This window comes from Lodderomyces elongisporus, chromosome 1, assembly GCF_030384665.1.
Source record: "Lodderomyces elongisporus chromosome 1, complete sequence".
In the NCBI taxonomy this organism is placed as follows: domain Eukaryota; kingdom Fungi; phylum Ascomycota; class Pichiomycetes; order Serinales; family Debaryomycetaceae; genus Lodderomyces; species Lodderomyces elongisporus.
The window spans coordinates 2,640,761-2,668,666 of record NC_083673.1 but is presented as its reverse complement, the minus strand read 5'-3'; the positions used below and the strand labels follow the sequence as shown (position 1 = coordinate 2,668,666).

Genomic DNA, 27,906 nt, shown 5'->3' with positions numbered 1-27,906 from the left:
ACGTAATAGAAATAACATATCGCAACGAACATGAGCTACAACTACATCAACATTATCATTATCATTATAAATCTCAAGCTGAAAAGGAAATGGACAAAAGAAGAAAAGAAATAGAAATAGAAAAAAGAGAGATAAAAACAAATGATAAACTTCCTACCAAATGCCGAAAAGATGATACAAAATTTGATGATGGGAACAAAAGAAAACAAAAGAAAACAAAAAAAACAACACACAAACCCACGATAAGAAAGTATCAACAACGGGAAGAAAGACCGAGCTTAGATTCAAAGCCCTTTCACCAAAAAAAAAAAAAGTTGAACTTAGAAGTTCTTGCATTTGCAAGATGAAAACAAATGATAATAAAAAAACAAATAGGCAAAGGAGAATGTGTGAATGGACAAATAAGTTAATTGGCAAACTCGGCATATGAAATTCCAATAAGGCTTAAACTCATATATGGTGCAAGTAATGTTGAGCCTCATACAATTTTATGAGAACACAAAATGTATTTGTCTCATGGATTTGTTATTACCATCAACCGCTTTCGGGTTTTGTTGTATTTTTTTTTTTTATCTTTTTCCTCCATTTATTATTATTAATTTTGAGTCTTCATTTTCTTTCAATTATTTTTTCATTTTTCATTTTTTTTTTGTTTTCATTTCTTAAAGTCATCGTTTTTTGCATACCTTATATCACTCTGTTGCTTTTATTTCTTTTATTTCTTTTTTGCTTTTTGTCTTTTCGTTTAAGGATATATTTTTTTTTTATTATCTAATACAACAAACAAGCCTTGTTGTGAAGTGAAAGCCATCTTGTATTTCAATTTTCTCATCGTGACTCTCTCGCTCTTACCGGTAAAAACCACCAATCATAGAGCAAGCACAAGAAGGCTTTTTCTTCAAAATATGTTTTTGTTGTTTAGTTGTTGTTGTTATTTTTTTTTTCTTTCTTATTATTGTTATTCTTGCACTCAAGGATAGTGAAGTAGTTTTTATAACACGTTTTGAGTAATTTAGATGAATGTTTACATGTTAATCAAAACTATTGCCCCTGCTGTATTATTTGTTGGTGCTGGTGCTGGTGCTCATGATTTTGTTTTCTTTTTGTCTCTTACCACGTTCATACGTTTCTATGTTACTTCGTTCCGTGCGTTACCTCCGAGTTCCGAAAAAATCGGCCTTTGAGTGACTTAGCGCATGCCTGCATATACCTATCATTGCTTTCGTCTCTCTTTGCTCTAGTATCATACTAATTCCACCACAGTTTGCATTTACACACGCACACACACAGACTCACACGGAATCTATACAACTACATACAACTACAGACATCGAGCCATGGCTTAGAATTTTACTTTTGGATTCCCGCCACTATTTCCACCATCACCCTTAACACTTAGCACCACTATTACCACCACAGTTATTTTGCATACGCACCATATGTAAATTAACAATTATAATATTCTATTATAGTGGAACAAAGCAAACAAGGAGAAGGAGTAATAATATTAACCATTGGCAGATAAAATCAAAAATATATAAAAGTTGCAAGTCCTTGCTTTTTCCAACCCCCTCCTCCCCTTTATCAAAATTTTAATGTGTCATAGGTATAGAGACTCTACACTTTGGAACATGATCAACTACGGCGAGGCAAGAGATCCATTGATCTCACCTGTCGATGAAGCATTTTCCAATCAAGAAAACGTAGCTATTGAAGCTACACCACATTATCACGACGAATTTGATTATTCATCTGCCGAAACTGAGGAAAGCTTTGAAGAAAGCAAACCTTTGATGCAAGACCCAAAAGAGGAAATGTCCGAGTACATTGATGAAAAAGCAGCATTTAAAGATTTGGAGGCTAACAGAGCAACACCAAATGAGGGTAGAGGTATCAACAGATGCCGTTATCCTGAAATGGGAAGTATTGCTAAAGTTCTTGGCTCTGCTTGTATCTTTTGGATGGTGTTTAGTTTGTATGGCATTAACCCATTTTCATGGTTGAAATGTAACACGGGCAACGAGATGAACCCTTATGTGACAAGCGTTGATGCGATTGTTGAATCCATGAATGGTCAAAAGATCAAACACCCTTCCTCAATCTATAGAAATTTAATGGATATTACCATAAATACCATTCCATCCACTGGCGATGATGGCGAAAATGGCGAAAGTGGCGAAAATGGCGACGGCAATGGAGATGGAGATGCTAACAAGGCCAAGGAGATTCAAGAAATTTCCAATCCATTTGTTCCGAGCCCAAGATATGGCAAACCCATTTTCAAGACAAACTTGATTAAACATTCATTTGGGAATTCATATGGACACCCAAAGATTTCCAAATTTACCATCCCCAAGAATGTAACATTTAATGCTGTTGTGTTGGAATTGTTGACTGAGGTGGATGGAGTTCAGTACGACAGATTGGCCAATATCTTTGTCAATGGAGTACAAATTTGGAGAACATCAACTATTGAGCCAAGTGGCAAGAAGGTGTTTAGTATTGTCAATAAGGACGTGTCGAAATATGCCAAACTATTTGAAGGTCACGATAATGAGATTTTATTTGAGTTGAACAACATTCTCAATGATAAGTATACCGGTGCTTTGAATGTTACCTTGGACGCTACATTTTTCCATTTTGACCCACATCACCCACACCATCACTCAAACCACTCGGAGGTAGAACATGCGAAGGAACATGAAAGTAACCACGAAATTGCCAAAGAAATATTTGAAAAAAATAACAAGGAGTACGAATCAGATTCAGATTCAGATTCGGATTCGGATAATGAAGAAGAAGAAGAAGAAAAGAGACAAGAATCATACAAGACCAGAGAAGGCAATTTCAAGAAGATGCTTGGTAGGAAAGGTGGCGTGAATCATCGTGAAGAAAAGTCGAAGAAAGGCTGTGCTGGAAATAGAGAGGAGAAAAAATTCCACAACTCGGAGCACCGCAATGACAAAGATGGTAAAGATGACAAAGATGACAAAGATGGAAAAGATGACAAAAAGCACAAGAAACCACCACATCATGGCAAACCACCACATGATAAACCAGGTCATCATCCTCCTCCTCCACCACCTCCACCTCATCATAAAGCAGCTCATTTGTTTCAAATCAATAAACCAGCAGATTCTATTCACGCATTAACCTCAACAGGTAAAGATGAAGCACCAGTGGAATATCTCTCTTCAAATAGACTCAAAGTTAAATTGCCTACTGTTTCCAAGAATACCACACGTTTGCAACTTTCGGTTTTTGCTTCCGGTAATGCAGCTGAAGAATTCTGGTATCAGAATGTCATTGACTCCTTTAAGGATATCTTTGAAGAGGAAGGAAACGAGTTTATTGGAAAAGGTCCATTGAGATTTGTCAATGTTTATTTCAATGGTAGAAAGATTGCTTCTCAAACTCCCGACCCAGTTATTTTTACCGGTGGTATCTCACCTGCTTTGTGGTCACCAATAGTTTCCATTTCAGCTTTTGATGTCCCAGCAATTGACTTTGACGTGACACCATTGTTGCCATTCCTTTGGGAGCATCAAAGTATCGGTGATGAGTATATTGAAATTGAAATAAGTAATGGCTTAGGCGAGGTTGGAATTGACAACACTACTGCAGTTAACCAAAATTGGATTACTTCGGCCAACTTGTTGGGATATGAACATCCATTTGTGAAGGATACTTCAGGTGTGTTGGTCAACATTGATCAGCGTGACAGAGCCTCGGTTCATCCAATTGCTGTGCCATTCACTCATTCTTTCCAACAGATTGCCAATGGTATATTTAGCGCAGAGCTTGTGAGTGATTTAAGTTTTACCTTAAAGAATAACAAAACCCTCAATACCACATTTAGCAGCTTTTCCAAAGGTGAGATTTCAAACATTCAACACTATGCTAGTAGTGGTGATATTCAAAGGTTAGTTCACGTTGGTCACTCTTCGAGCCTGATCTTAATCCAAGACAAGGATATTCCAGAACATCATGCAGGCAATGACACCGACGGCGAAACTCATCACAAGAAAAAACCAGAAAATATTATTCACTCCATTGACACTTCAATTAGCTACCCATTGGTCTTGAATACCAAAACTGTTAAGAAGGATTATGGCTCTGAAGGTGAGTACGATATTGAGTACGATGTAAGTATTGTCAATGCAAGAGATTTGGAGATGAAATTTGACGATCACTTTGGCAAGATCAAAGTCAAGAGTGCTCAAAATGGTACCTCCACCTTTACATTGTCCAACAAAGGAAATCATGGTTATGGAAGCTTGACTGCTAAATTCTTTAAGAAAATTGATTTTGGAAAACATTTCCACAAAGGTTTCTTTAGAAGAGCTGATGCTATCAATGGAACTATAGTTCATGAAGACTTGAAGTTCCGTCCTGATCCAGAAGACCACGAACACAAACACGGTAAACACAAGGAACACAAGAAACATAAGGGTGAAAAAGGTGAAGAATCTGAAAAGTTTGAAAAGGGCAATAAGATGCATAAAATGCACAATATTGACGACAAGCATAAAATGCACATGGACCATAAGGACCACAAGGACCACAAGATGCATAAAATGCACGAGATGGACGACGAACATAAAATTCGTAAATCCCATGAGGATGGCAAGATGCATAGAATGAATAAGGGTCACATGGGTCACAAAGGTCACAAAGGTCATAAGAGCCACGAGAGAGATGGTGATTTGAGAGATGAAAAGATGTCGATGGCCACTTCATTGTTATACACTTTGAAATCACTTGGTAAAGGTTGTGCTCAAAGAGCCAAAGGTGCAGCTGACTTAATCAATTCACGATTCTGGAAATTCGAGAATCCTCGTCAGCAAGCTCAAAAACTTTTGAAAACATTCTCAAAAGATGTAAGAGAAGGATTTGACCATAAGTTCATAGAGAAAAAAATGGTCAAAGCTGGTATTCACATGAATTTATAAACTATGTCAGACTACCCGCAGTCGCTTTTGACAAGTGGCTGACCATTATATAGTATTTTTTGTTTTGTTTTGTTTTGTTTTGTTTATTTGTTGTTTTTTTTTTCCCTCGCAGTTAGAAGAAAGTAAGAAATAAATTGAGATTGATTGTTTTCATTAATTCGTTTGTTGTTCCTCCATATTTTTCTTTTTCTTTTCTTTTTATTTTTTTTTTCATTAGTACTAATATTATTTACTGCTACTACCTTTCTAGCCTTCATCATTTTTTCCAAATCCACCTATATTTCGTGCATTGGTTTCCTCTTTTGGTAGCAAATATCTGTATTTGTAGAATCCACATACTTCAACCGAACCCTGCCCACTCAATTGAAAAGCAAAGAGGCACTTCATCTTCAAATAAGTTTTCTATAAACTTGTCATCAACATCTACCATGGATGTGTTCTCCTCTTTTTCATTTGGTACACCAATTGTGTCCTTCTTAGTTTCACCGATTTTATTCATATTTCGTCGCAGTCCCATGAGTACCAAATTCTTCTTCACCGAAGTGGCCAACCTTCCACCCAGGATTATCTCGTACATATCCACAAAGTCAAATTTTACAATCGAATACGAGTGGAAACGCAACGGGTCCCCGGGGTATAAAACTAAGTCGCCGCCAAATTTTAAACCAGGGTTGATGAAGTAACCTTGAGATTGTAAAAATGCATAGTAGTGAAAGTTTCGAAGCAAAGTATCTGTAGACATGTATGTGTTGCTAGCGAGATAAGAAGTAAGGTACTGTTTTACATCTATTTCATGCTGTTGCGCTAGTTCATAGTCGTACGTCGTGTGATCCGTATTAGCAGTGGTGATGAGCGAACCCTCAACATTTGCATTTAAAGAGACATTATTGAAATCCCGAACTTTGGCCAATCGGTACGCCATTTGATCAATAAGCATTGCTTGCCCCAGTTTGATAAGCCATAATGTTTCGTAAATATTGAGTTTGAGTGGAATGGCTAGAAAGAGATTTTGTTGTGGAAATTGGGGAAGTGTACCTATTAACATCCCTAAAACATGGTGGGTGTTTCTTAAAAGTTTAATATCATCAAGGTTGAATAGTAGGATCTGTGGGTCATTGCAGGGATTAATGACAGGAAGTGCAATTTTTTGTATTAGTTTCGGAGATGGGTTCATACCCAGCGTAACATTATTAGTTGAACGTGTCTCGTCAACAATGTTTATGGTGCTTGTATCGATCATTCGAGGTTGATGAGAGGAACTCTTGTTTCTGGCATCGCATCGATCGACACATGTTGCGATTTCTATAAATCTTATCTTTATGTGTTTTTTTTTTCTTTTTTTTTTTTTTTTTAATTTTTTTCAAACCAAAGACCGAAGGAGAACACAAAGGAACGAAATTACAAAAATACAAAAAACAGGGTCAAAATATCAAAAACGAGAAATATTTGAGATCTGCCCTTTGAACAGATTCTGTAGTACACCGTTTTTGTATTACAGATGTCAGTTTCTGCAGGCATAATTAGTTCTGAAAGTATTGTACAATGCATGAAATGACAAAATAAAACAATACGTAGCAAGGAAATTAAAAAGCTCAAGACCACAAAAAAATGGAGTAAAAAAAAACCGAATAAAAATGAGAATGAAAGTAAATAAGAAATGGGAAAAGGAAATTTGAAGAAAGGAACACAATTACGATTACAAATGCAAATACGAATGAATTATTATTATACACATATATCATTATGAATTCATAATTACATACAGTCGTCATCCAGCTCTGTTGTTAGTTGGAAAATTTAGTCAAATCGTGCATAACCATTCCTGAGATGGCTGCAGACATGAGCGTAGCAATACCACCGCAGAATAATGCAGAAATGATACTAGCAGATATATCCTTGGCTCTTGAGTTATTTGTCAAGGTGTTCAACACACCCAAAGTTATACCCATACTACCCAAGTTGGCAAATCCACAACATGCATAAGTAGCAATCAAAGTTCCTCTAGCTGATAATTGATTGTAGGGAGCTTCTGTCATCAAAAGATTGTATGCAACGTATTCATTTTGAATAAATTTGTAGGAGATCAACCTTGTTACGTGAAGAATTTCATCCCTTGGTGTGCCAAGAAGGAAACCAATAGGATAAAACAAATACGAAAGCATGAGTTCTAGTGTCAATTCATGAATGTTCCAATAGTTACCGAACCACGTGAGAATACCGTTACAAAGAGCAACAAGTGCAATGATACACATACATTGAATCATCATTGTTCCAGCAATTCTCAACCCCAAGGTAGCTCCATTGGAAAATGCTTGAAGCACGTTTTGAGGTTCGTCATGGTCCTTTGCCTCTTTGTTTCCTTTTCCTCCCTTGGAATTATCTTGAACCATGATGATCTTACCACTTGAGATTGGTGTATCTGTTTCGGGGTATCTCAACTTTGAAACAGCAAGCGATGCTGGGATGGACATAACACAAGAACTGACCAAAGCTTGAGGGTTGAGTCCTAAACCAATGTATCCCACCAAAACGGCACCAGAGATTGTAGAAAAACCCGAGGTCATGATTTGATGCAACTCCGCCTTTGTCAAGTATGGCATAAGGTCCTTGATCAAAATTGCCGATTCACCGATACCAATAAATGGAGAAGCAGCAGCAGTAATTGCTTCTGCGCCTGAGACTCGCAATGACCAAAAGAAAAAAAATGCAAACTTTCTAATTGCCCATTGAATGACTCCGAAATAGTACCAAATGTGAACAAATGCAACAAAGAATGCCACCGAGGGCAACACAGTAAAGAAGAAGTAAGCCAAGTGAGCAATCTCCAGATTCAATAAAAATGCAACACCATCTTTAGCAAAACCCAACAATTCTCTAGCAAGGGTTGAAATAAAATTGAATACATCGTAACCACATTTGGTTCTCAACACGAACAATGCAACAATGAATTGCATCAAGAGACCGCCAATAACGGTATTCCATTGAATTCTTTTTGGATTCTTGGAAGTAACAAACAACCCAAACACAGCAACAATACATCCAAAGAATGAGACTGCACGATCTTGTCTTTTGGAAAACTCTGTTTCTGATGGCACAAAAGTTCCCAAAAGCACCACTGCAATCAATATTGCAGTGCCCGCCAAAAGCCTTTGATATCTCTTTGGAAATATCTTGTCATATATATAGTCAGTACAGTAATCCCATACGAGTTTGACGTACTTGAGGATCCACTGTAAGATTTTGAAATGCCATGTAATTAAGCGAACCATAATCATACCCCAAATAACAGTTGGAATCAACCATTGGTGTCTATGTTTGTCCTGGATCACAATCGATAACCACCACGCAGTAAAGAAACAGCCAAGAAACACTTGAAATGCAATCTTGTACCAAGGGCATCTAATTGTGAACCTTTTCCAGTAAGACAAGTGTGATTGGGGATTAGTGGTCTCCTTTGAGAGTTCGCGGATACTTATTCCGTCGTCATCATCACCATTAGCAGCTCCACCACCATTTATAATGGCGTGTTTTTCTTTGTTTTTTTCCAAATCCATTGAGTTGTTTATGTTATAATTACCTACAATGTTTGAATCGGAGGTGGAAGTGGTTTCAACTATCGAATGAGTAGGTTCCATGTGTTGCTCACGCATTTCATGTTCTGATTCATGAATGGCACTCATTTTTTTGAATTTGTAGTTTTGGTTGTGATTAATTAAATGAATAGGAAGAATAAGTTTGGGGGATAGGGGCGTTAAGTATAGTGTAGTATGTTTTGGTGCAAAGGTGTTCACTTTTGCTAAGGTACAGTTATAAGTTTTTATTCAGTCGTTTTGATTACTAGTTTTGCAAAACTAGTGAACTGATTGAAGGTAAGATTTGACGTTATGAGTTAACAAGTAATATGACATGAAGTACGAGGGACGACAAGCTACCTACAGAGAGAGAAGAAGAGAAGAAGAGAAGAAGAAAAAAAGGGAAAAGGAAATAGAAAGAAAGGAAAATAACAAAATAAGAGGAGAAAGAAAAACGAAGAGGATTAAAAAAAAAAAAGGGGAGAAAGGAGGATGGAGTGGGGATTAAAAAGGACCTCTCTTTTATAGCATTTAATCGAAAAAGCTTTTTCATGTACGAAGCCTTACGTCGAGGTCTTTCAATGCTTAAAGTTGCAAAACATTGCAACAATTGAAATTTCAAAAGAAATAAAAAGAAATAAAAATTAAAAATTAAATAAAAATAAAAATAAAAAATTAAATTTAAAAAAAAACAACTTACACAAAACAAAACCTATCAAAAGTTGAAGTTAGACACAGCAAACGGGGAAAGAAGGAGAAGGAGAAGGAGAAGGAGAAGGAGAAAGGGAATAAACACTACTGGGAAGAGAAAAACAAGTTTATCCGAGAGGCATTAAGGGATATCAAAAATTTTTACCACGATAAATCACTCGGAATCACCTCCTCTTTGCATCCTCCCTTCTTTGCTACTGTAAAAGATGATTGTGCTTAGTTTTTGGACAAAGCATACTCCTTACACATCTCTGTGTTTCTTTTCTTTTCTTTGGTTTGCTTTGGTTTGCTATTCTATTTTTTTTTTTCCATTCATCTTTTCCTTACTAATATATGAAAATTATTTAGGTTCAGTAGTTGTCTCAAGGTGCAGTTTATAGAGATAGCGGTTCTTTGTGATGAGAGCTTCGGCAACTCATCTCAAACTCATTACTTGTCCACCTATCATGCATATCCTCTTTCTTATCAAATTATTTGTTAAAAAAGCAGAAAATTAAAAGAGGGCTTTTTTTCAAGAGAAGAACAATAAGTAACAGTGTAAATTGTAAAATAAATGAGAAATGAAAAAAATTGTATGTGAAAGAGAAAAAAGAAAAAGAAACATACAAACAAACAAACAAAAAAATAAATAAAAAAAAAAAAAACTGACCTGATGCCGTTTGGTAAACTTAAGATAAGAGATTGATCAAATATGATTGAGTATGCAAGAAAAATTGGTAATCTAACAAAACATGCCAAGTCAACTTAATTTCCTGTGCAAAAATTAGAGGAGAAGAGAAATCACAATCAAAAAAAAAGAAAAAAAAGAAAAAGAGTAGCTGAAAATAACAAAAACTTGCTTCATTTATTTTTCTTGCTCTCAAACTAGTGCCGTGCCGTGCAAATCATCAACAGGTTTTCTAGTACACACTGAGCTATCTGCTGACATTCTTCAAAAGATTTGGTTCCAATTAGTGCAGAGGCGAAGATGAGGAGTAGCCGATGTAACTTGAATAAAGTGAGGGGCCGCCTCTAATGCCATATGCAGATGAAGACAAAAATGAAGCTAAAGAAAAAGAAAAAAGAAAAAAGAAAAAAAAGAAAGAAAAAAGTGCTCGTGTGCCGTAGTGGATATGTTGTGACAGAATTATTGACAGATATGCAGTAAAGGTTATGTTACAATAGAGACAGAGTTGTAGAAATACTCAATTTTGCCCATCTCCATCACTGCTGTCACAATTAGAAAATGTTACAAAACCTTCATTTACACTGGAAGAGGATAAGAATAGAGGCGGCACAGACTGGGACCAGGTGCAACAAATAAAATAAAAGAAAAAGAAAAACTTTTTTTTTTTGACATCCTGATATGGTACAAATGGAAACTGTAAGGCATTTGGAAACGGATCTATATATCCACCCGCTAACAAAGCTGCCTTACAAAGTTGCCTTACAAAGTTGCCTTACAAAGTTGCCTTACAAAGTTGTTTGAGACCAAAAAAAAAAAGAATAAAATAAAAATAAAAAAAAAAAGAATCTTCATGCATTACTATATACCGGCACAACTACTACTCTTTAGACTCACTTCTATACTTGTCCTTGTTTTCAACAATGTGTTTTGAGTCAATCACATTTCCAATCCCCATCAACGTCTTTGCAATCGCTTCAGTTGTGCCAATGACAGGTCTAATCAATATAATGGGTGAACTCTTCAATACAGTAAGTAACGTGTCCTGCACTGTTTCCTTACCCTCCAAATCTCTTTTTAATTTCTTCAACTGCTTTTGGGTGACTTTAAAATTCGTTCCAAGTGACTTATATGCAGATTTGAAGCCCTGTTGCATTGTTTCTGGCTGATTCGAGTATAAACTTATCATCTTTTGTCTCAATTCTTCGACTTCTACTTCTTCATCTTCTTCTTCAATAGCCCCTTCTACGCCCTCTTCTTCTTCTTCGTCATCATCATCATTGTCAGCGCTCTCGGCAACGGCACTGCCTTTTTTGTTACGACCGGAGCCAAATGCATAAACTTCAAATGCTTCAGCGTCCTCATCTTCATCATTCGTGTCATCTCCAGCATCTTCAAATAACCCGTTAATTTGATTTCTGTCGTTGGCATCGGATGGAGCGAGGAAAAAAATGGATTGACCCTGATTTAGTTCTTTATTTATGCTACTTATGGACTCATACCCATCATCAAAATCAATGTGCGAGTAGAGTCTATCTCCTCCAGTAGCAACATTTCCACTTTTACTTTTACTACCGCTTGTATCTTTTGCTCTAACTCTTTCTTCGGCTCCGGAGCCCACTCTGGAAAACTTGTATTTTTCAGCATACTTTGATGCCGCCTTACTCATAAGCTCCGAACTAACCATAAGATTATCAGAAGGCGTAGGCAACAAGTTACCAATTAGCGAACCATCATCAGAGGAGTCGGACCTGCGTCTTAATGGTTTGGCGTTCCTCACCGACGAACCCTCACCGCCAAAAAGCTCTTCACCTTGCTCCAAAAGCACTTGTGTACCAGAAGCAAGTTTCACACCTAGATTTACCAATTCGTACCCCGTAGTCTTGGCAAATGATTTCGTTCCCTTTTGCAAACTTCTCCAAACTCGACCATCTTTTTGATACTCCTTTTTTGAAACCACATACAAGTTTCTAAACCCACTTCCAACATTAACTATCGACCGAAGAGACGAAACACCTGAAATAATCCCCAAAACTTGATTCAGTTTGAACACTGGTGCCCATGCTGTTCCCAACCCCCTTCCAATCTCTGACATACCAGAAAGACCATAAAGTTGGGCCTTGGGCAACGTTAGAGACGCCGCATCCAAAACAAAGAAATTGGCAAACTCTCCTGATTTTCCAGACCTCAACCCATTGTAGTCAACTTTCTTGGGCTTGTAATCAACCTTGAGTTTTATAGGATCAATTTCTAGTTTTTGCACATACAAAATCTCATCTGGTGGCAACTCGAATCTAGAGTCTTTAAAATCAAAAAACCGCGTAAGAAAATCAAGCGTATCTTGATCTATGTGGAGCCTTAAAGGCAAAATACTAACTTTAGCAATTGCTTCAGCTGCCACGAGCGATGGCTGCGGACGCTCATTGACGATATTCATCTTTAACATACTTGTTCCAATTTCTCTCTCTCCCAAGCTATTCATATATGACAAAAACTTGTTCCATGTGGAAGACGGGACATTGTCCAAGACATCAACGGTTCCAACACTGATATCAAGCATACTAAGCGTCTCAAATTTCATGTTTGGGTCTGTCTCATCGCGTCGCGGATCTCTTGTGGAGTAAACTACGATACGAAGGTCAATCGACATGAGATCAATGGCAACTTTATAATCATTAGAGCGTCTCAACTTGAGATTCTTGTAGTTTTTACCTTGTCTAATGTTCGCTTTGATTTTCAACTCTTCATCATCGTCCATCTGTCCATTTGTGTCATTTTGCATACCCAAATTGATACTATGCGTCAAATCAACCATACCATCCTCTGCTAGCCTTGGAGCACTCACGTGGATAGATTGGAATATTGTCTGTTCTAGCAAGTCCAAACCATTATTGCTATTATGCCCTTCATTGTAATCACTATACAGAGAATTAGGTGAATCGTTGTTGCGACTATTAACAGCCATATTTGCATTGGCTTGTGCATTTGTTTGTGTACCAGTGTGTGTATTAGCTTTAGTCAAAGCCTTTGATTCGTGGGGTTTTCCTTGTTGTTCTTTTTCAATATCTTTCACAACTTTTCGAATTGCTTTCCTAGTATCCTTCCAATCATACCCATCATACAAATATAGCAGCATTTTCGTTAAGTTGACACTCACAGTTAAAGGATCAGCTTTTTCATCTTCCATATTAGTGTAAGATGCACTGAAATATTCCTCTTGGAAGTTCAACCCACTGGCACTTCCAGCTGCCAAGTTTCCAAAATTGTCACTTTCTGCATCCTTGTGATTGTCCAAATCAATAAAACCTTCTTCTACAGCCTCGTCATGATACATGTTTTTAGTAACATTTTCCGTTATGTCAAGTTCTTGATCGAGCAGAACTTTAATTTTATCTTTCTCCAAAAATTCATAAGGTAGTTTAAGATCACTAAGCAATTGAGTAAAAGTGTTGAAAGAATCGGCACAAAAGTTGAGCTGGATGTCGTCGACATTCAACTTAAAGTCAATTATTGATAAATGGTCACGAATACCCAAATTTTTGTTCCTCTGTTTAATTTCTTCGACATTTGTATTGAAGGTGAAACCCACATGAGCAATATTGACATATCCCGCAGTAATGTAGCCTTGATTTATTATATAGTCAACATGAGCAGTCTCGAGATCAACGTAGCCTCCACTGTGATTAGCGTCACTGGCTTTGCTATCCTCACTGTTAGATGCATTTTTGACATCATCAATTAATAAAACGTGTAAATCTCTTACTGAACTTTTAATATAAAACTGACTAGCAGTAAACACTAAACTCACTTCGCCAGATCCAATGGTCACAAAGCTTTTACACGATAATCTTCCTGGTGTTAGGCCCACCATGCACCCGTAAAGTGAACATCGAATATCAAATCTCTTATTTTTATCTGGTTTGACAGCAAACTTTTGTTTTTGCAGTGTTGGCAGCGGTAGAGATACATCAACAAACTCTTCTTCGACTACTTCGATAATAGACTCGTCCTTACCAAAGAAAGATAACCAATGAGTACGATATTCCAATAGAAACTCCCTACAAGTCATCTCAAGTGTGGATGACTTGTCACTCAAATTTAATTTCATTAGTATGAGCGGCAAGGTATTAGGGGCCAATGGTTCCTTGCGATAATGTGCAAGTATGCTCTCATTTACAAATGGCTGTTGCAGTCGCCTAAACACATCCAAATTCAAAATGGATCCAGCCCATTCTTCCTGTGTTTTGAAAATTGCAACATCACTTAGTTCAACATGAGCTGTTCCAAAGTCGGATACGATATCTTTCAAAGTGATAGACAATTTCCTCAAATTCAAGTTGAAAAGGACACTGTTGGTTTTGCTTTGAGTAGTTGCATGACCATGAGGATGACGGTTTGGATATCCATGTAAATAGCCATGACTATGGTTAAAAGCTTTCCGATTCGTTAGTCCCGACCTGAAGTTGTTTCCACCGCTGGTTCCATATCCTAATCCAGAGCGACCGCCAAACCCCCCTAAATTACCTCGACCACTTCTTCTTAAATTGCGAACTGAGGATGTCATTAAGCTCGACCTTTCTAGTCCCCTAGAATGCAGAAAATTTGTAGTACGTGAATTAGTGCTCATATTTGTTGATTGGGTTTCGTTGCTTTCCAAAGATTTTGAAATTTCCAATGTAAAATCTTGTAAACATTTGTAGATCTTTTTTAGTGTTTTTGGTGAAATCAGACATGTTATTTCCAGGATTTTTAACGACATTGAGCTAATCATATGACGTACTAGTGGTAAGACATACGACGGGCTGAAATTTTCATTCGGTGGTTGCAAAAATGCTGTAAATGATTGCGACTTGAGCAAGAAATTAACATTTGATATACTGATGATATTCTCAACCATCTTGTTTTCAATACTTGAAGTTATGTGGATTGCAGGCACGGAAAATTCTTCAATCTCGGAATCGTATTTTGCAGGCAAGATGTGGAGTCCAATTTTCAAATCATTCTTTACTGCAACGCTCATCAGTGTAGACCCTGTTTGGAGAATAATGCGCTTCTTTTGTGTGGGTTTAGTTGATGTCGGCTTCATGTTTACTCGTGGTGTATTTAAAATTTCATAGGATGCAATGAATTGTTTGATGGCCAAAACAGCATCCTGGCATTTACTGGAAAATGAAGCAAATGCAATAATATTTGTCAAGTTTAAATTTACTTGGGATGGCTTACCAAGTAGGCAGGTAACTTCCAATTTCGCATTGTCATCTGACAGTTGAAAACATTCAAATCTCAAATCAGCTTTGGAGTACAGACTATTTGTGGAAGTTGTTGACAGCACACTTTGCGGTGAAGCCGACCTATCAGAACGGTCAATGTTTTTCGAATTTTCAAAGTAAAAGATCGATGATGGAGGAATGTGTTTCTCTTTAAAATGGTTAATGATGATACTTTCGATTCCGCCGTAGAGAAGAAGTTCATCTCTATGCTTGATGTTTATATTGTATAGTTCAATAACTACATTGTCAGTCGCCGATGCAAATTCACCGGTGGCTTCAATTGCAGAGTCGAGGCTAATATTGATATTCCTCATGGCCATCTTGCTAAAGATAGAGTCTGCTCCATCATCAATTTCGTCATTTAGTCCTCTTTCTCCTTCCAGATTCTCCCCCTCCTCCCCCTCCTCCTTCTCCTTCTCCTCTTCTTCTTCTTCTTCTTCTACATTCATTGTTGTACCTCTTTTGTTTCCTTCGTCTGAGCCATCTGATGCGTTGCTCATCGAACCAATGGTGTCATCCTCATTCGTATATTGTGGGAACCTGTCACGGCCTCTGCTATTTCGTTTAGAAGTAATCATTCTTTTTTGGCGCCGTTTGATTTGTAAAGTTTTGGTAAATCCATTGAATATTGATATTAATGTTGCTGCTCCAGGGGATGCCGCAATGTTTACTTTATCCACTTCAATCTCCAAATTCAGAATAGTTTGCAAGCCTTCAAAAGACACTTCGCACTCGTTTAAGTAGAGTAAAATCGGAGTATTGCCCTTTGTTGTTTTGTCATTTAGTTTATTGTCTATATTACCTTCCGCATTCAGGGGTTTGGGCAACGAATGTGCCGTGGCACTCATGTAAATTGAACTTGCCTCTTCGTGTGTGAACACCATGCTGTCCATTAACGATTCCTCGCCATAATCCACCCCTTCGTTTTCTTCATTTTCGATTTCTTCATTTTCGATTTCTTCATTTTCTGAATCAGAGTTCTCCGGTTTAAATTTTTCAGGCTTGGTGTTATGGTTCACTTCATTAGTCGAATTATTATTTCCAGCATCGTGTTTGCCGGGATTTATAATTGGTCTTAATGTCACCACTTTTACGCCTCGTATACCAATAGTCCTCAATCCATTGACAGTATTAACAGAAACTTCGTCAACTTGAATTAGCAAGTCTGTCAGCTCCGTGATAAGTTTGATAGACAAGTTGGTGATGTAAACCTGTAATCTCAGGAGTGCCATTTCCACGGCCTTTTGCATAACTCCACCTAGCGCAGATTTATTAGAAACGGTTGAACTTCGCCTTCTTGTACTAGTTGACGTTCTACGACTTTTTCCAATGTTGTTGTTCACGTCATTTCGGAAAACAGCGTAATTCGCATCGTCCTCATCACTATCACTATCCAAAGCACACGAGTCTTCTTTTCTTTCGTCTTTTGCCTCTTCTCCAACCAAATCAAACATAATCGTTTCTGCCAAGTTTGCTGTACTTCTAGCCAACAGAAACTGCGACAGACTTCCAAAATTCGGTTCGTCGAAATCGGGTGATACCACCACTTCAGCGTTCTTTACATCAATCTTAACTCCACTTATCCCCGATATCGTGGTCATTTCCATGCTCCCCAACTTGCCGTGTCTAAAGTTGCAGCCTGGAAGCTTACCAACTTTTTCGGGGTCCAATGTAACATCTTTCAATGTAATGTTATTGAGAGAGACTTCTTCAAGGTTCGGTAGATCAACTTCAGAAAATAGAGAGAGTTGTTTAAGGACGTATAGTAGAAGTCTCTTTTGAATATTCTGAGGTATCCATTGAGGGCTCATTGAGTGAACATGTGAGTTACGATGTATATGGCAACTGTAGTACTAGTAGTAGTAGTACTAGTAGTAGTAGTAGAAGTGATTTATGTACCTGTAATGGTGTTGTGTGGATGTGTTGTGATGGTTTCAATAATGATGCTTATCCTTGGTTTGTAACCGGTATTACTGGGTAACGGAAATGTAAATTAATCGAAAGGAACACAGTATATAATTTGCTCCTATCTCTTTGATCAGAAAGTAAGGTGATAATATGCAGCTTCCCAGATCAACAGTATAGTGATGTTTGATGGGACAGAAAATTTGTGGTTGCTATTAAACAATAATGAGATCAATATCAAAAGTGGCAACCACAATCACCTATAATACCACCAGCATCAACCACAATATTATGTAATGGCGCACTACAAAATGACTGTGTTATGTGAATATTTAAAGAAAATGAGAGAGAGAGAGAGAGAGAAAGATAAAAGAATAGAGCCAAAAAAAAATTAAATTAAATAAAAATAAAAATAAAAATAAAAACACAGATAAGTAGAGATAAAGAAATGTTACACAAATGCTACACAAAAACGTATATTTTCTCATTTCCTCGATTATTGGGTCTACTTAATTCATTAGACTATCTTCAATACCAAAAACTTCTATTTGAAAAGAAAGAAAAAAAAAGGAATGAAAGAAAGAAAGAAAGAATGGAAGAATGGAAGAATGGAAGAATGGAAGAATGGAAGAATGGAAGAATGGAAGAATGGAAGAGAAAGACCATCTCGTTTCTCAAGACGGTCAAGGACAGATTCCGAAAGGTGTAGGTTTCCAATCTTCATAAGGCTCCAAGAGGTACATTTTTCTTTCTGAAAGTCCCTTTTGTCGCTTTCGACTAGTCGGTATCTCATCAGTATGACTACTATTATCATCATTGTGAGCATCACTTTCTCCTGCTTTTCTTTTACCTACCAACAGCACATTGTCACTTAGTAACTCGTCCAAAGATGGCGGAAGGGTAATCAACTCAGCAGTAGTAGGTATGCTCTCCTCTTGTGAAGCAATACTATTTTGAAAGTCATTCACCTTTTTAACAACTGTTTCCTCGTACCCGCTATTCTCTTCATTTACCAATTGTGACAAAATTGCAATTGACTCCTGGCATAATTTTAAACAACTCAAAGGTAAAGATTTCAAGTTTTCCAATAAAAAGTTTACCACTTCATTCTTTGTTCTGATACTTGAGATGGATCCTGGTTTGCCTTCAACTGTTAATGGCAAACTTTGGCAAGAATAAGAAAGTATCGAACTAATTAACCCAGGAATCCATTCGGCCAATTGTGTTGCCTCTTCCTCTACTATTGTGGTAGCTAAGCCAAGTTTTTTAAATACTCTTTTATCAATATCACTGATTTCCTTCTTAATTTCTCCCTCCTTTTGCTCTCCCTTTGCATCAGATGGAGTATTCTTCTTGTTGTTTTGCAAAATATGTAAACAGATTTTGCTCAAAAGATTAGCATTAAACTCCAATCCTAAAAATTGGAACAATGGTCGGTATAACTTCTCCAACAACGGATTGTACTTGATCTGTTTTGTTTTTAATTTATCCTTGGAATAAATGATGATGAATTTGCGTATCAAAACTTCGACAAACAATTCGGAATCAGCTCTGTTGAACTCTTGCAAATCGTGTAAGCATTGTTCATACTTCAAGATATCGCCCATGTTAGCCTTGTTGTTGACATTTTTAGAATTACCTTTGTTGTTGTTGTTGTTGTTGTTGTTGTTGTTGTTATTTCTATTCATGCCGTCCTCTAGCAACAAGGGTGCATCCAAATCATGAACCTTCCTTACTCGTCTGTAAAGTTTTAAATTATCCGTCACATTAAATTTTTGCAAAAGCTGTTCACATCTGGAAATGCGAAATGCGACAACTGCATGGTGTACATCTTTGAGTTCATCCACAACTACTTCTCTTGCTAGCTCTGCGCCATCCACATGGCACCAATAATGATCATAGAGCCAGTTTAATGCATTCTTGCACCCAATTCGCAACATTTCCAAACTAGGCATGTTCTCATGTGTTCCCATATGTCGTAATTCTACAAATGATGTAGGGAGTTGCAATTGTTTAGCTAATAATTGCATTGGCACTGCAAACTGTGATTGTTGAAGCGGGTCTAGAAGGCCATTAACAAACCTAATTATCGCCATTGTATATGAAAGTTGTAATACGTTTGAGTCGGCCAACCCCAACGTCGTTGCCTTTTCATCATTAAGAACTGTGGATGTTAAGATAGATGTCGCTTCAACTCCGTGTGGTAGTCGGCCTCTAGTCATGAAAAGCTGAACTTTTTGCACGGCATTTTCACGATAATCATGTTTTTCATCAAAATCATAAAACCAACTTTTTAGTTGAACGAGGTCCTTTAAGGACTTATAAGCCGTGACAACTGGGTGGTGTTTCATTCAGGTTGAAAAGTTCGCTCATTGAAGTAGACAGTGAAATATACCCTAATTCATTTTTGTTTTTGTTTGTTCTTTTTTACCTCTGCGTACTTAACACAAATTTTTTTTTATTTTTTTGCCTGAAAAAAAAAATATAGAGAAAATAAAATTCAAAAGACCCAAAAAAAAAAAAAACCGGCAAATACTTTTTATTGTGCGCGAAAGTGTGCGGAAGATGCTCTTCGTACATTTATCTTTTTCTTTAAAAAAAAAGGAAAAGAAAAGCAAACAAAAAAACTATCACAGTCGTTTTCTAACTTGTCTACGAAATACAGAGGAGAAAACATAGAAACTGAAATGGGGCAGAAAAGAGGGGGTGGTGAGGGGGTGGTTCCTTTAAAAATCAACAAAATCTTTGTTTGTTTCTCTTTTTGGAGTGGTTTGAAGCCTGTTTTTTGGTTACAAAGATTGGCAGTGAAACATTGAAATTCACAGTATTTTCAATGAAATAAATTTGGAAATCAACAATTCCGTTAAAAAAAATTTCTATCTCCGGCCATAAAAAATCAAGTTGCTCCACCACAAAAAGTTCATGTGTGTCTGTCGGTGTTTGTCTGTGAAAGAAATGGGAAAGGGTGAAGGAGAAGGAGGGGGGAGGATAAAACAATAAGCTCACAGTTTTTCCCAAGGTGAAAATGTGGGGTTGATTGATGCACAAAAATGGCAATAGGCCTAAGGAAAGAAAAACAAAAAATTGTCACATTCATGTTGGGTAATCAAAGTTAGCGGCAATAAAATTGTAATAGACTAATATTTATTCAGATACATATATATATTTGTATATTTGTATCTCTATCTATGCAAATATAAATATATCCAAACGCTTACATTAATCTTTTCTAGTGTTTTTTTGTCCCTTCTGTAAAGAAAACTTTGGTCTGTTCAATTCCTCAACTCCAAGTTAATACGTTTTTTTGCTTGAAGAAAGCAAATTTTACACTTTTCACCGTAGCATTAACTGCTGCAATTACCAGAACTTTTACTACTACAACTACAATTACTGTTACTGTTACTATTACTATTACTATTACTAGCACCGCTACTTGCACTGCCTCGGAGAATGGAGTTAACGATTGAAGAAAACCCCATTCCAGACTTTGAAGAAGCACTCAGAGTTGTTAAGATCGACGACACTCATTATGTTGGTGCACATCCATTGCGCTTGCCTGTTTCCGTTGGTAGAGGTGTTTATGGTGGCCACATGATAGCCCAGTCGTTGCTAGTAGGTATTGAATCAACACGTTCTGATGACACAAACGAAGTGATGATCCCAGACTCGTATCACTCTTTTTTCATTAATGCTGGAAATTGGAAAACCCCAATGGAGTACAAGGTGACTAAACTATACGATGATGAGTTCATTAGCAAGAGATATATCTTAGCATACCAGCGAGGGAAGAATAGGATCAGTTGTTTAGTGACTTTGAGAAAACAAGGGACCAAAACATTGCACTCCCAGTCACCATCACAACAACTGCAGCAGCAACTAACATTACTTGACGAAAGCATACCGCCACCCCCGTTGCAATCCAAATACCCAAATCCTGATCAGCTCCATCAAGTACAACACACAGACTTTGTGCGTAATGCATTTGGTGATGAGTTCCTCAACCATAAGATATGCCCCGAAGAAAACTCGCTTCCCTTTTCAAATCGATGGGTCACGGTATTCACTGGTTTAAAAAATATACCAGAGCCCGGTACAGGATATGAGAAAATTGTGGACTCGTACCCTGATGCCTTGGGTGAAGTTCATGATGTTGAAAAATTAGTGTTGCGACCCAAAGACTCACAGTCAGTGAAAAACCCAATATACAATTATGTTGGTCTTGCTGATATCTCAGACTCTGCCTTTATAACAACCATAGCTCGTGTTTTGCACCTACCATGGTCGCCTGCATTGGAAAGGGGTGAGACTTATGATGCGCAAACAGATGCTACATACATTGCCAGGGCTACTCTCAATGGATTGCATATTTTCCATTACAATGCCATGTCGTTGGATCATCATATCTATTTCCACAATGATGAATACGAACCAAGAGACGGTTCAGCGTTTGATATATGCAAAGATTGGCTTGCGTTTACATATCAGATGAAGAGATTGAGCAATAACCGGTTGGTTGCAAGAGGATTCATCTATAATGAGAATCAAAGGTGTATTGCTACTGTTGTACAAGAAGGATTGACCATCTTATTCAAAGGAGTGGGAAGCACGGCCAACAAAGCACACTTGTAAGATTAGCAATAAACCTTCAGAGAGAAATTAAAAGAATAAAAAATAAAAGACTATGCAAACAAAAATGCAAATGAATATGAATGTGAATTTGTATATGAAAAAAAAAAACATTTGGACATTGCACTATCCAGGAATGTTGATTGCAGAAAGTGGATTTAAATTCTAGATCTTAATAGTTTTTTATGATGGTAAAAGGCCGTGTGGCATTTTCTTCGTTGATCAATGCAAGACGTTAACTCCATCAAAAAATGTTTTATCTCCGCGTGTATTATGCAATCGCAACTTTTCTGATTTCTTTCCTTCTCTTTCTCTTTCTCTTTCTCTCTCTTTCTTTTGTTTAGTTTTCATTACTTTTCTCTCCTATTTAAAATCTTCTTCCTTGTTTCCCAACGTTAACTTTTTTTTTCTCTGTCCTCCCTTTCCTCTCTCTCTCTCCCCCCCCCTCCCCTCCTCTTTCCTTCCTCTGCATAAACTGCATATAAATTTGTGGTAAAAACCGTTGGATAAATCGTGGGAACTGTGGAAACGCGTGGGGCGCAAGAAATCGATATTTGGTAACCAGAAAGGAAAAAAAAAAATAAGGAAGAGAAAAAAAGAAAATACAGAAACAAGTGTAAAGACGTTAGTAATAATACCTCGGCTAAATTCACAATTAAACTTGAGAAGGAACACAAAGCATTGAAAAGTTCAAGCTTGTTACTTTTTCTTATCATTTCTATTATTATCTTCGCTAGCATCACATTTATTTATAAGACTGATGATTTGCTTCACCTCATCCTTCTCAGTTTTATTTTCTTCTTCTTGACCAACTTCTTTTTTCGCCATCCATATAATCAAGATTAATAGATTAAAAGAGTACTTTATTATAATCCAGTTCAGTCCACTATAGTTTAAATACAATTCACATACACTTCACATACATTTCACGTACACTCAAACAAGCAATGGACCGTCTTAAAGCAGAAGTCTACAACGAAGACAATCCAGTGGCCAAAATGGAGGCTAAAGCTTCGGTTGAATTAATTGCTACTGAGAATGGCGGTAACAAAGTAATCTACAACGGTATATATCCTGTTGAGCCATTTCGCGAAGGTGCTAGAGGTACATATGGTGGTGACTTTATAGCACAAGGTCTTAATGCGTGTTGGGAATCCGTTGGTCGCGAAGACTTTCAACCACACTCCTTGCACTCATATTTTGTCAAGCCAGGATCTACAGAGAGTAATATAAGATGGGAAGTTTTGAAGATAAGTGATTCCCGAAATTTTGCCAATAGATTAGCCACTGCGTATCAGATTCATACTAATCAATTGTTATTTACGATTCAAGCATCTTTTACAAAAAGCAACGACTTGGTGAAGAAAGATAAAGAGTATCAGGAACAATTGGCTGCAGGTGCTAATGATATCAAAGCCGTGCCATTCCATTTCAAAAGAAGCCCAAATGCTGCATTTTACAAATACAAGGACCAAATCGATGATTTGGCGTATATGGAACACACAAATGATAATATTGCACATGCTATTCCTTTTGACGTTTTGCAACATACAAAGAACTTTGATATCAATGAGATTGGTAACCAAGAATTGTCCTTGTTTGTCAAGATCTTGGATGATTACAATTTGGGTAAGGACAAAATCAGACAGAGCTTCTTGGGGTTAGCATTTGAGTCGGATGCACTTTGGCTCGCCACGATACTTAAGGCTATTGGCCTCCCACTCAGCGGTGATGAGGCAAAGTTCTTCAGAGTCAGTTTAGATCATAGTCTATACTTTCATGATTTGAATTTTGATTCAAGTGAATGGTTATATTTAGACTATAGGTTCTTAAGTATGGGAAATAATAGGATCTTAGCAGTGGTGAACTTTTATACATTGGATGGAAAAGCCATTGCCACTGCTGTGCAAGAAGCATACGGGTTTTTGCCAAAGAAGATGATTGAAGAATCCCGTGCGTTGCACGATAAATGGCAACTGAGAAGGGATAAGTCTGGTTTGGAATCTGCCAAATTGTAAACTCTTTTGAGATAATTTATTTATTACGAATGCTTTTTATAGACTTTAACCATAAACCTCAATGTAGCTACTCTTGTTTTTTATATTTCTCTCTCTCTCTGAGTGTGTGTGTGTATGTGTTTTTGGCTCTGAAAAGCAGCAACTTCATTCAAATCAATTGTTGGCCGTTTTAAATGGGTTCGATGCAGATGCGACGGAAAATGAGATCCTTTATGATATATTTCCCGATTTGGGTGATAATGCGCGCAAGAAGTTTGCGACTTTATTTTTTGCTTAATTTTGTATTTGTATGTGTATGTGTATATGTTATATATATGGATATATCTCCCCCCAAGTTCCACGGACGGAAAACTGATACGTTTTGTGTGGGGAACCCTCGGTTGATTGTCCCACGTACCAAACTCTGTCGGTTTCATCAGCTACACTAAACACAAAAGGCTTGAAGCAAGTTCAAAGCAAACACATAACTTGACAACTTGACAACTTGACAACTTGACAACTTGACAACTTCAAAACTTCACAATTTTTAAAACACGTTGCTAGTAGCTTATTTCTTTCTACTCAATAAACACCATCTTTTTGCGTCTTTTTATTCCACGTTTTTTGCTTTGAAAAAAAAAAAAAAAAAGAAAAGAAAATTATATCAAAATGGTCTCCATTACAAAACATGAGCTACCCCCGCTTGATGTAAAAGCAGAATTTGACGTTATCGAGATTGAGCCTCACAAGTTTAGAGGAGTCAAGCCTTTAGCCAAACCATCCAAACTCACGAGGGGAGCATATGGTGGCAATATTGTTGCACAAGCTATCCTTGTAGCCATACGTTCTTCCCCGGCGAGTAGATCTTTTGTTCCCAATTCGATCCATTCGTATTTCATTAAAGCTGTGAGTGACCAAACCCCCATGGTCTGGGAGGTCGAAGAGATTACTACTGGGAGAACGTTTGTGCATCGATATGTACGTGGCTTACAAGATGGAAGTATAGTATTCACAGCAATGGTTTCTTTAACTAGCAATAATTCTACAAAGAATAACAACGGAAAAGACGTGAGTTCATTAAATTTCAGTATTCCTGCTACAAATACTATGCAGCAGGATATTAAGGATTTACCAGTGGTATATCACATTGACCCACTTTTTGCATTTCAGAAAATATACCCTTTTCAAAATGATCCTGAGAATGTTACTTTTTTGATAAGATGGGGGATAACTGATGATAAGCAATACAACCAACCATTGATTAATCTCTCCGAAGAGTTCAAATACGTCGGTTTCACTAGTCTCACGGATTGGATTGCAATGGAGTTGTTATTACCGCATATTGATATCGATGTTCGACCAAGAGTAGAGGCATCAATCGACCATAATATCCATTACCATGATGACGATTTCCAAGTGGATCAATGGTTCGTATACGTTTTGAATTTAAAATGGGTGGGACACGATCGAGCGTTGATCAAGGGAGACATATTCACTCTGGAAGGTAAGAAACATATTGCTACGATTGTACAAGAAAGATTGTTTATTACTAGTCCAAAAATCTGAGTTGCAGAATATTGAGAACAGAAGCACAGCCGAGAGAAGCGGTGGGGAGTGGAAGTGGAAAGTGGGGAGTGGAAGTGGGAAAGGGGTGGGTTAAACGGTTATAGGTGGGGTTACGAAAGTACATAGTAGTAAGATAAAAAGGTAATGAGATGATTACATCATGTCGATATATAATTGTGGAGTAAAGGAGTTATGAGTACCTAGAGTAGTTGCTGGAAATTTTCTGTTTTCCTTTGTGGGGTAAGAGAATTACCAACCGTTTAGCCGATACCCGCTCGCATTTTGTTGATTTCTTTTTCTTTTTCTTTATTTTTTTTTTCTTTCTTTCTTTCTCTTTTCTTGCTTTCGTTCCTTTGTTCATTCCTAGTTGATAGCATATTACATGCTGAACACCATCGTTAGAGGCTGTATAAAGAGATAATATAAGACTTGTTTTGAAATATGTATAGCATAATCTAATGTTGAACTTAGTAGCGCATATAGTAGGGTTGTGGAAGAACTTGCATTGCGTTGTAACCACAAAAGTACAATAACGTAGTACCATCTAAAATTACGTATGAGCCTCTTTGAACATTCAAATTCTTGCCGACATTCACTATAAAGTGGAGTCGAATCTAACCGTTGTTATCAACCTTAAGCTTTCAAGCGCCTACATACATAAATAATCGAGGGGAGGGGGGATTTATTTATATTTATTTGTACATTCACATTTATTCATCTATGTGTATACATATATAGCTATACGTGTGTGTGTACGCCGTTGTATGCATTTGTACATATGTATAAACATAGTTAGAAACATATTTAGAAACATATATAAATATATATGAAACGATCCTCCGTAGAATGTTCTTTTTACATAATTTCGATAAACTTTGAATACTCTCTTCTCTGTTGTTATCGTTGTCTATTTGTTATCTTTTTTTTTTCACATGAAGATAGCCACAACTTTCTAAAGTTTACACACATTTACATACACACCTACAGAAGAATATACATATATATATATATATATAATATAATTGAAACAGTTATAAGTACACGCTTTTTTTCCCTTTTCCGCAAAAATTTATCTAAAATGACTATGCACACTAGAGAAATGGACCAAAATCAACAATTACAACGTCAGCAACTCGTGGAAGTCGACATCACAAAAGATCTCGATGTCGAGAAATTATCAGAAACACATTACAGAGGAATTAAGCCTCTTTCTAAACCACACCCAACCCGACGTGGAGTATATGGTGGAGCACTCTGTGCTCAAGCTGTTCTAGTAGCTATTAGATCTTCGCCAGAAGGGTTTATGCCGAATGCCATGCACACTTTCTTTACGCGTGCTGCAAGTGAAGACTCCGTGATTGATTGGAAAGTTGAGAAAATATCTGATGGGAGATCATTTGCCAATAGAAGTATTAGTGCAATACAGAATGGGAAAGTTGTATTCACTGCAAATATATCATTGACAACAAAAAATACGACGAAACTGGGCCCTGGGCCTAAACCGTTTACGTATCAAACTACACCCGAACCAGAGTTGGCTGACCCAAGTTTAACAGAAATGGACAATTTGGGTAATCCAAATCTTCACATGGGTGTCAAATACCCTCTCATCCCACAATCTGAGAATGTTTTCCCATACTTTATCAAGTATGGTATCGATGGATTAGAGAAAGTTAAGCCCATGACACTAGAGTATAAGTATGCCGCATTTACATGGATTACAGATTGGATGGATATAGAGAGGGTTTTGGACATTATGGGACACCAAATCAAAGGAACTTTTAACGTTTCATTAGACCACTCAGTATATTTCCATGACGATGATATTGACCCTACACATTGGACTGCGGTCTCGTTCAAGACTACTAGATTGAGCCATGATCGTGCCCTCTTGGTTTGTGAATTATACAATGATAAGAATGTCCAGGTGGCTACGGTTGTTCAAGAGAGATTGTTTAAGGGAAACTTGGTTGGTGCTAAATTATAAGCACGTTTTCGTTTATAGATTCTATAATTATTTATTAACTGTAAAAAGATACAGTGACAAATTGAAAAATTGAAAAAAAAAAAAACAGAGAATACAAACTTTGTAATGTTAAGAAAATTTTGTATATTCTTTCCTTCGTATCTTACGTATCTTCCAATACTGATAATTCAGCAAATGGTGAAATTCTACAAAATTTCGTCAAAATGTCCTCTGACATTTTCAAGAAGAATTCTTAAATTAAAAACTTATATTTCTTTTAAAAAAAGAAAAAAAGAAGAGTGGAAAAAGAAATTGGAGATAAAACTATTTCCATACCTTTTTGGTATATACCACAAAAAAAAAAGGTCCCATTCGTGGTGAAGAAAAGAAAAGTGATTATCCGCAAAAGACAAAAACTAAAAAAATAAAATAAAAATAAAAAAAAAACAGATGGAAATAAAAGATGTGGGGGTTGGGTGAGAGGGATACACACCCAAATTCTATGCAAAACCTCGGCATTAGAAAAAGAAAAAGAAAAAAGAATCAAGTTATTCTCTCTACGCGGGGTCGGGGTTATCACGAATGGGTGCATCATTTCGTCATTAGCTATACATTGAAGTATTTATATATGTACTTGTTTACAAATTTACATATTTACATACATATATAACAGAATT

General features: G+C 37.0%; 9 protein-coding genes across 9 annotated transcripts; 5 read left to right on the top strand and 4 right to left on the bottom strand. All coding sequences in view use genetic code 12, as the record gives it.

The window, feature by feature from the left end:
* Positions 1-1,631: 1,631 nt before the first annotated feature.
* PVL30_000954 (uncharacterized protein) lies at positions 1,632-4,952 on the top strand (the record flags this gene model as incomplete). The annotated part of the gene is made up of 1 exon (XM_001528421.2): positions 1,632-4,952. One exon carries the CDS (start codon positions 1,632-1,634, stop codon positions 4,950-4,952), a length of 3,321 nt encoding a protein of 1,106 aa, XP_001528471.2.
* Positions 4,953-5,292: 340 nt separating this feature from the next.
* SEN34 (tRNA-splicing endonuclease subunit) lies at positions 5,293-6,192 on the bottom strand (the record flags this gene model as incomplete). The annotated part of the gene is made up of 1 exon (XM_001528420.1): positions 5,293-6,192. The coding sequence occupies one exon, from the start codon at positions 6,190-6,192 to the stop codon at positions 5,293-5,295; it is 900 nt and encodes a 299-aa protein (XP_001528470.2).
* A 544-nt stretch (positions 6,193-6,736) lies between these two features.
* On the bottom strand, positions 6,737-8,632 carry PVL30_000952 (uncharacterized protein; the record flags this gene model as incomplete). Its single annotated transcript, XM_001528419.1, has 1 exon — positions 6,737-8,632. One exon carries the CDS (start codon positions 8,630-8,632, stop codon positions 6,737-6,739), a length of 1,896 nt encoding a protein of 631 aa, XP_001528469.2.
* A 2,147-nt stretch (positions 8,633-10,779) lies between these two features.
* Positions 10,780-16,980, bottom strand: ATG2 (autophagy- protein 2; the record flags this gene model as incomplete). Its single annotated transcript, XM_001528418.1, has 1 exon — positions 10,780-16,980. The coding sequence occupies one exon, from the start codon at positions 16,978-16,980 to the stop codon at positions 10,780-10,782; it is 6,201 nt and encodes a 2,066-aa protein (XP_001528468.2).
* Positions 16,981-17,757: 777 nt separating this feature from the next.
* LAS1 (rRNA-processing protein las1) lies at positions 17,758-19,296 on the bottom strand (the record flags this gene model as incomplete). Its single annotated transcript, XM_001528417.2, has 1 exon — positions 17,758-19,296. One exon carries the CDS (start codon positions 19,294-19,296, stop codon positions 17,758-17,760), a length of 1,539 nt encoding a protein of 512 aa, XP_001528467.2.
* A 1,228-nt stretch (positions 19,297-20,524) lies between these two features.
* On the top strand, positions 20,525-21,703 carry PVL30_000949 (uncharacterized protein; the record flags this gene model as incomplete). The annotated part of the gene is made up of 1 exon (XM_001528416.1): positions 20,525-21,703. The coding sequence occupies one exon, from the start codon at positions 20,525-20,527 to the stop codon at positions 21,701-21,703; it is 1,179 nt and encodes a 392-aa protein (XP_001528466.2).
* Positions 21,704-22,647: 944 nt separating this feature from the next.
* On the top strand, positions 22,648-23,718 carry PVL30_000948 (uncharacterized protein; the record flags this gene model as incomplete). The annotated part of the gene is made up of 1 exon (XM_001528415.1): positions 22,648-23,718. One exon carries the CDS (start codon positions 22,648-22,650, stop codon positions 23,716-23,718), a length of 1,071 nt encoding a protein of 356 aa, XP_001528465.2.
* A 648-nt stretch (positions 23,719-24,366) lies between these two features.
* On the top strand, positions 24,367-25,263 carry PVL30_000947 (uncharacterized protein; the record flags this gene model as incomplete). Its single annotated transcript, XM_001528414.1, has 1 exon — positions 24,367-25,263. One exon carries the CDS (start codon positions 24,367-24,369, stop codon positions 25,261-25,263), a length of 897 nt encoding a protein of 298 aa, XP_001528464.2.
* A 1,078-nt stretch (positions 25,264-26,341) lies between these two features.
* PVL30_000946 (uncharacterized protein) lies at positions 26,342-27,250 on the top strand (the record flags this gene model as incomplete). The annotated part of the gene is made up of 1 exon (XM_001528413.2): positions 26,342-27,250. The coding sequence occupies one exon, from the start codon at positions 26,342-26,344 to the stop codon at positions 27,248-27,250; it is 909 nt and encodes a 302-aa protein (XP_001528463.2).
* Positions 27,251-27,906: the final 656 nt, after the last annotated feature.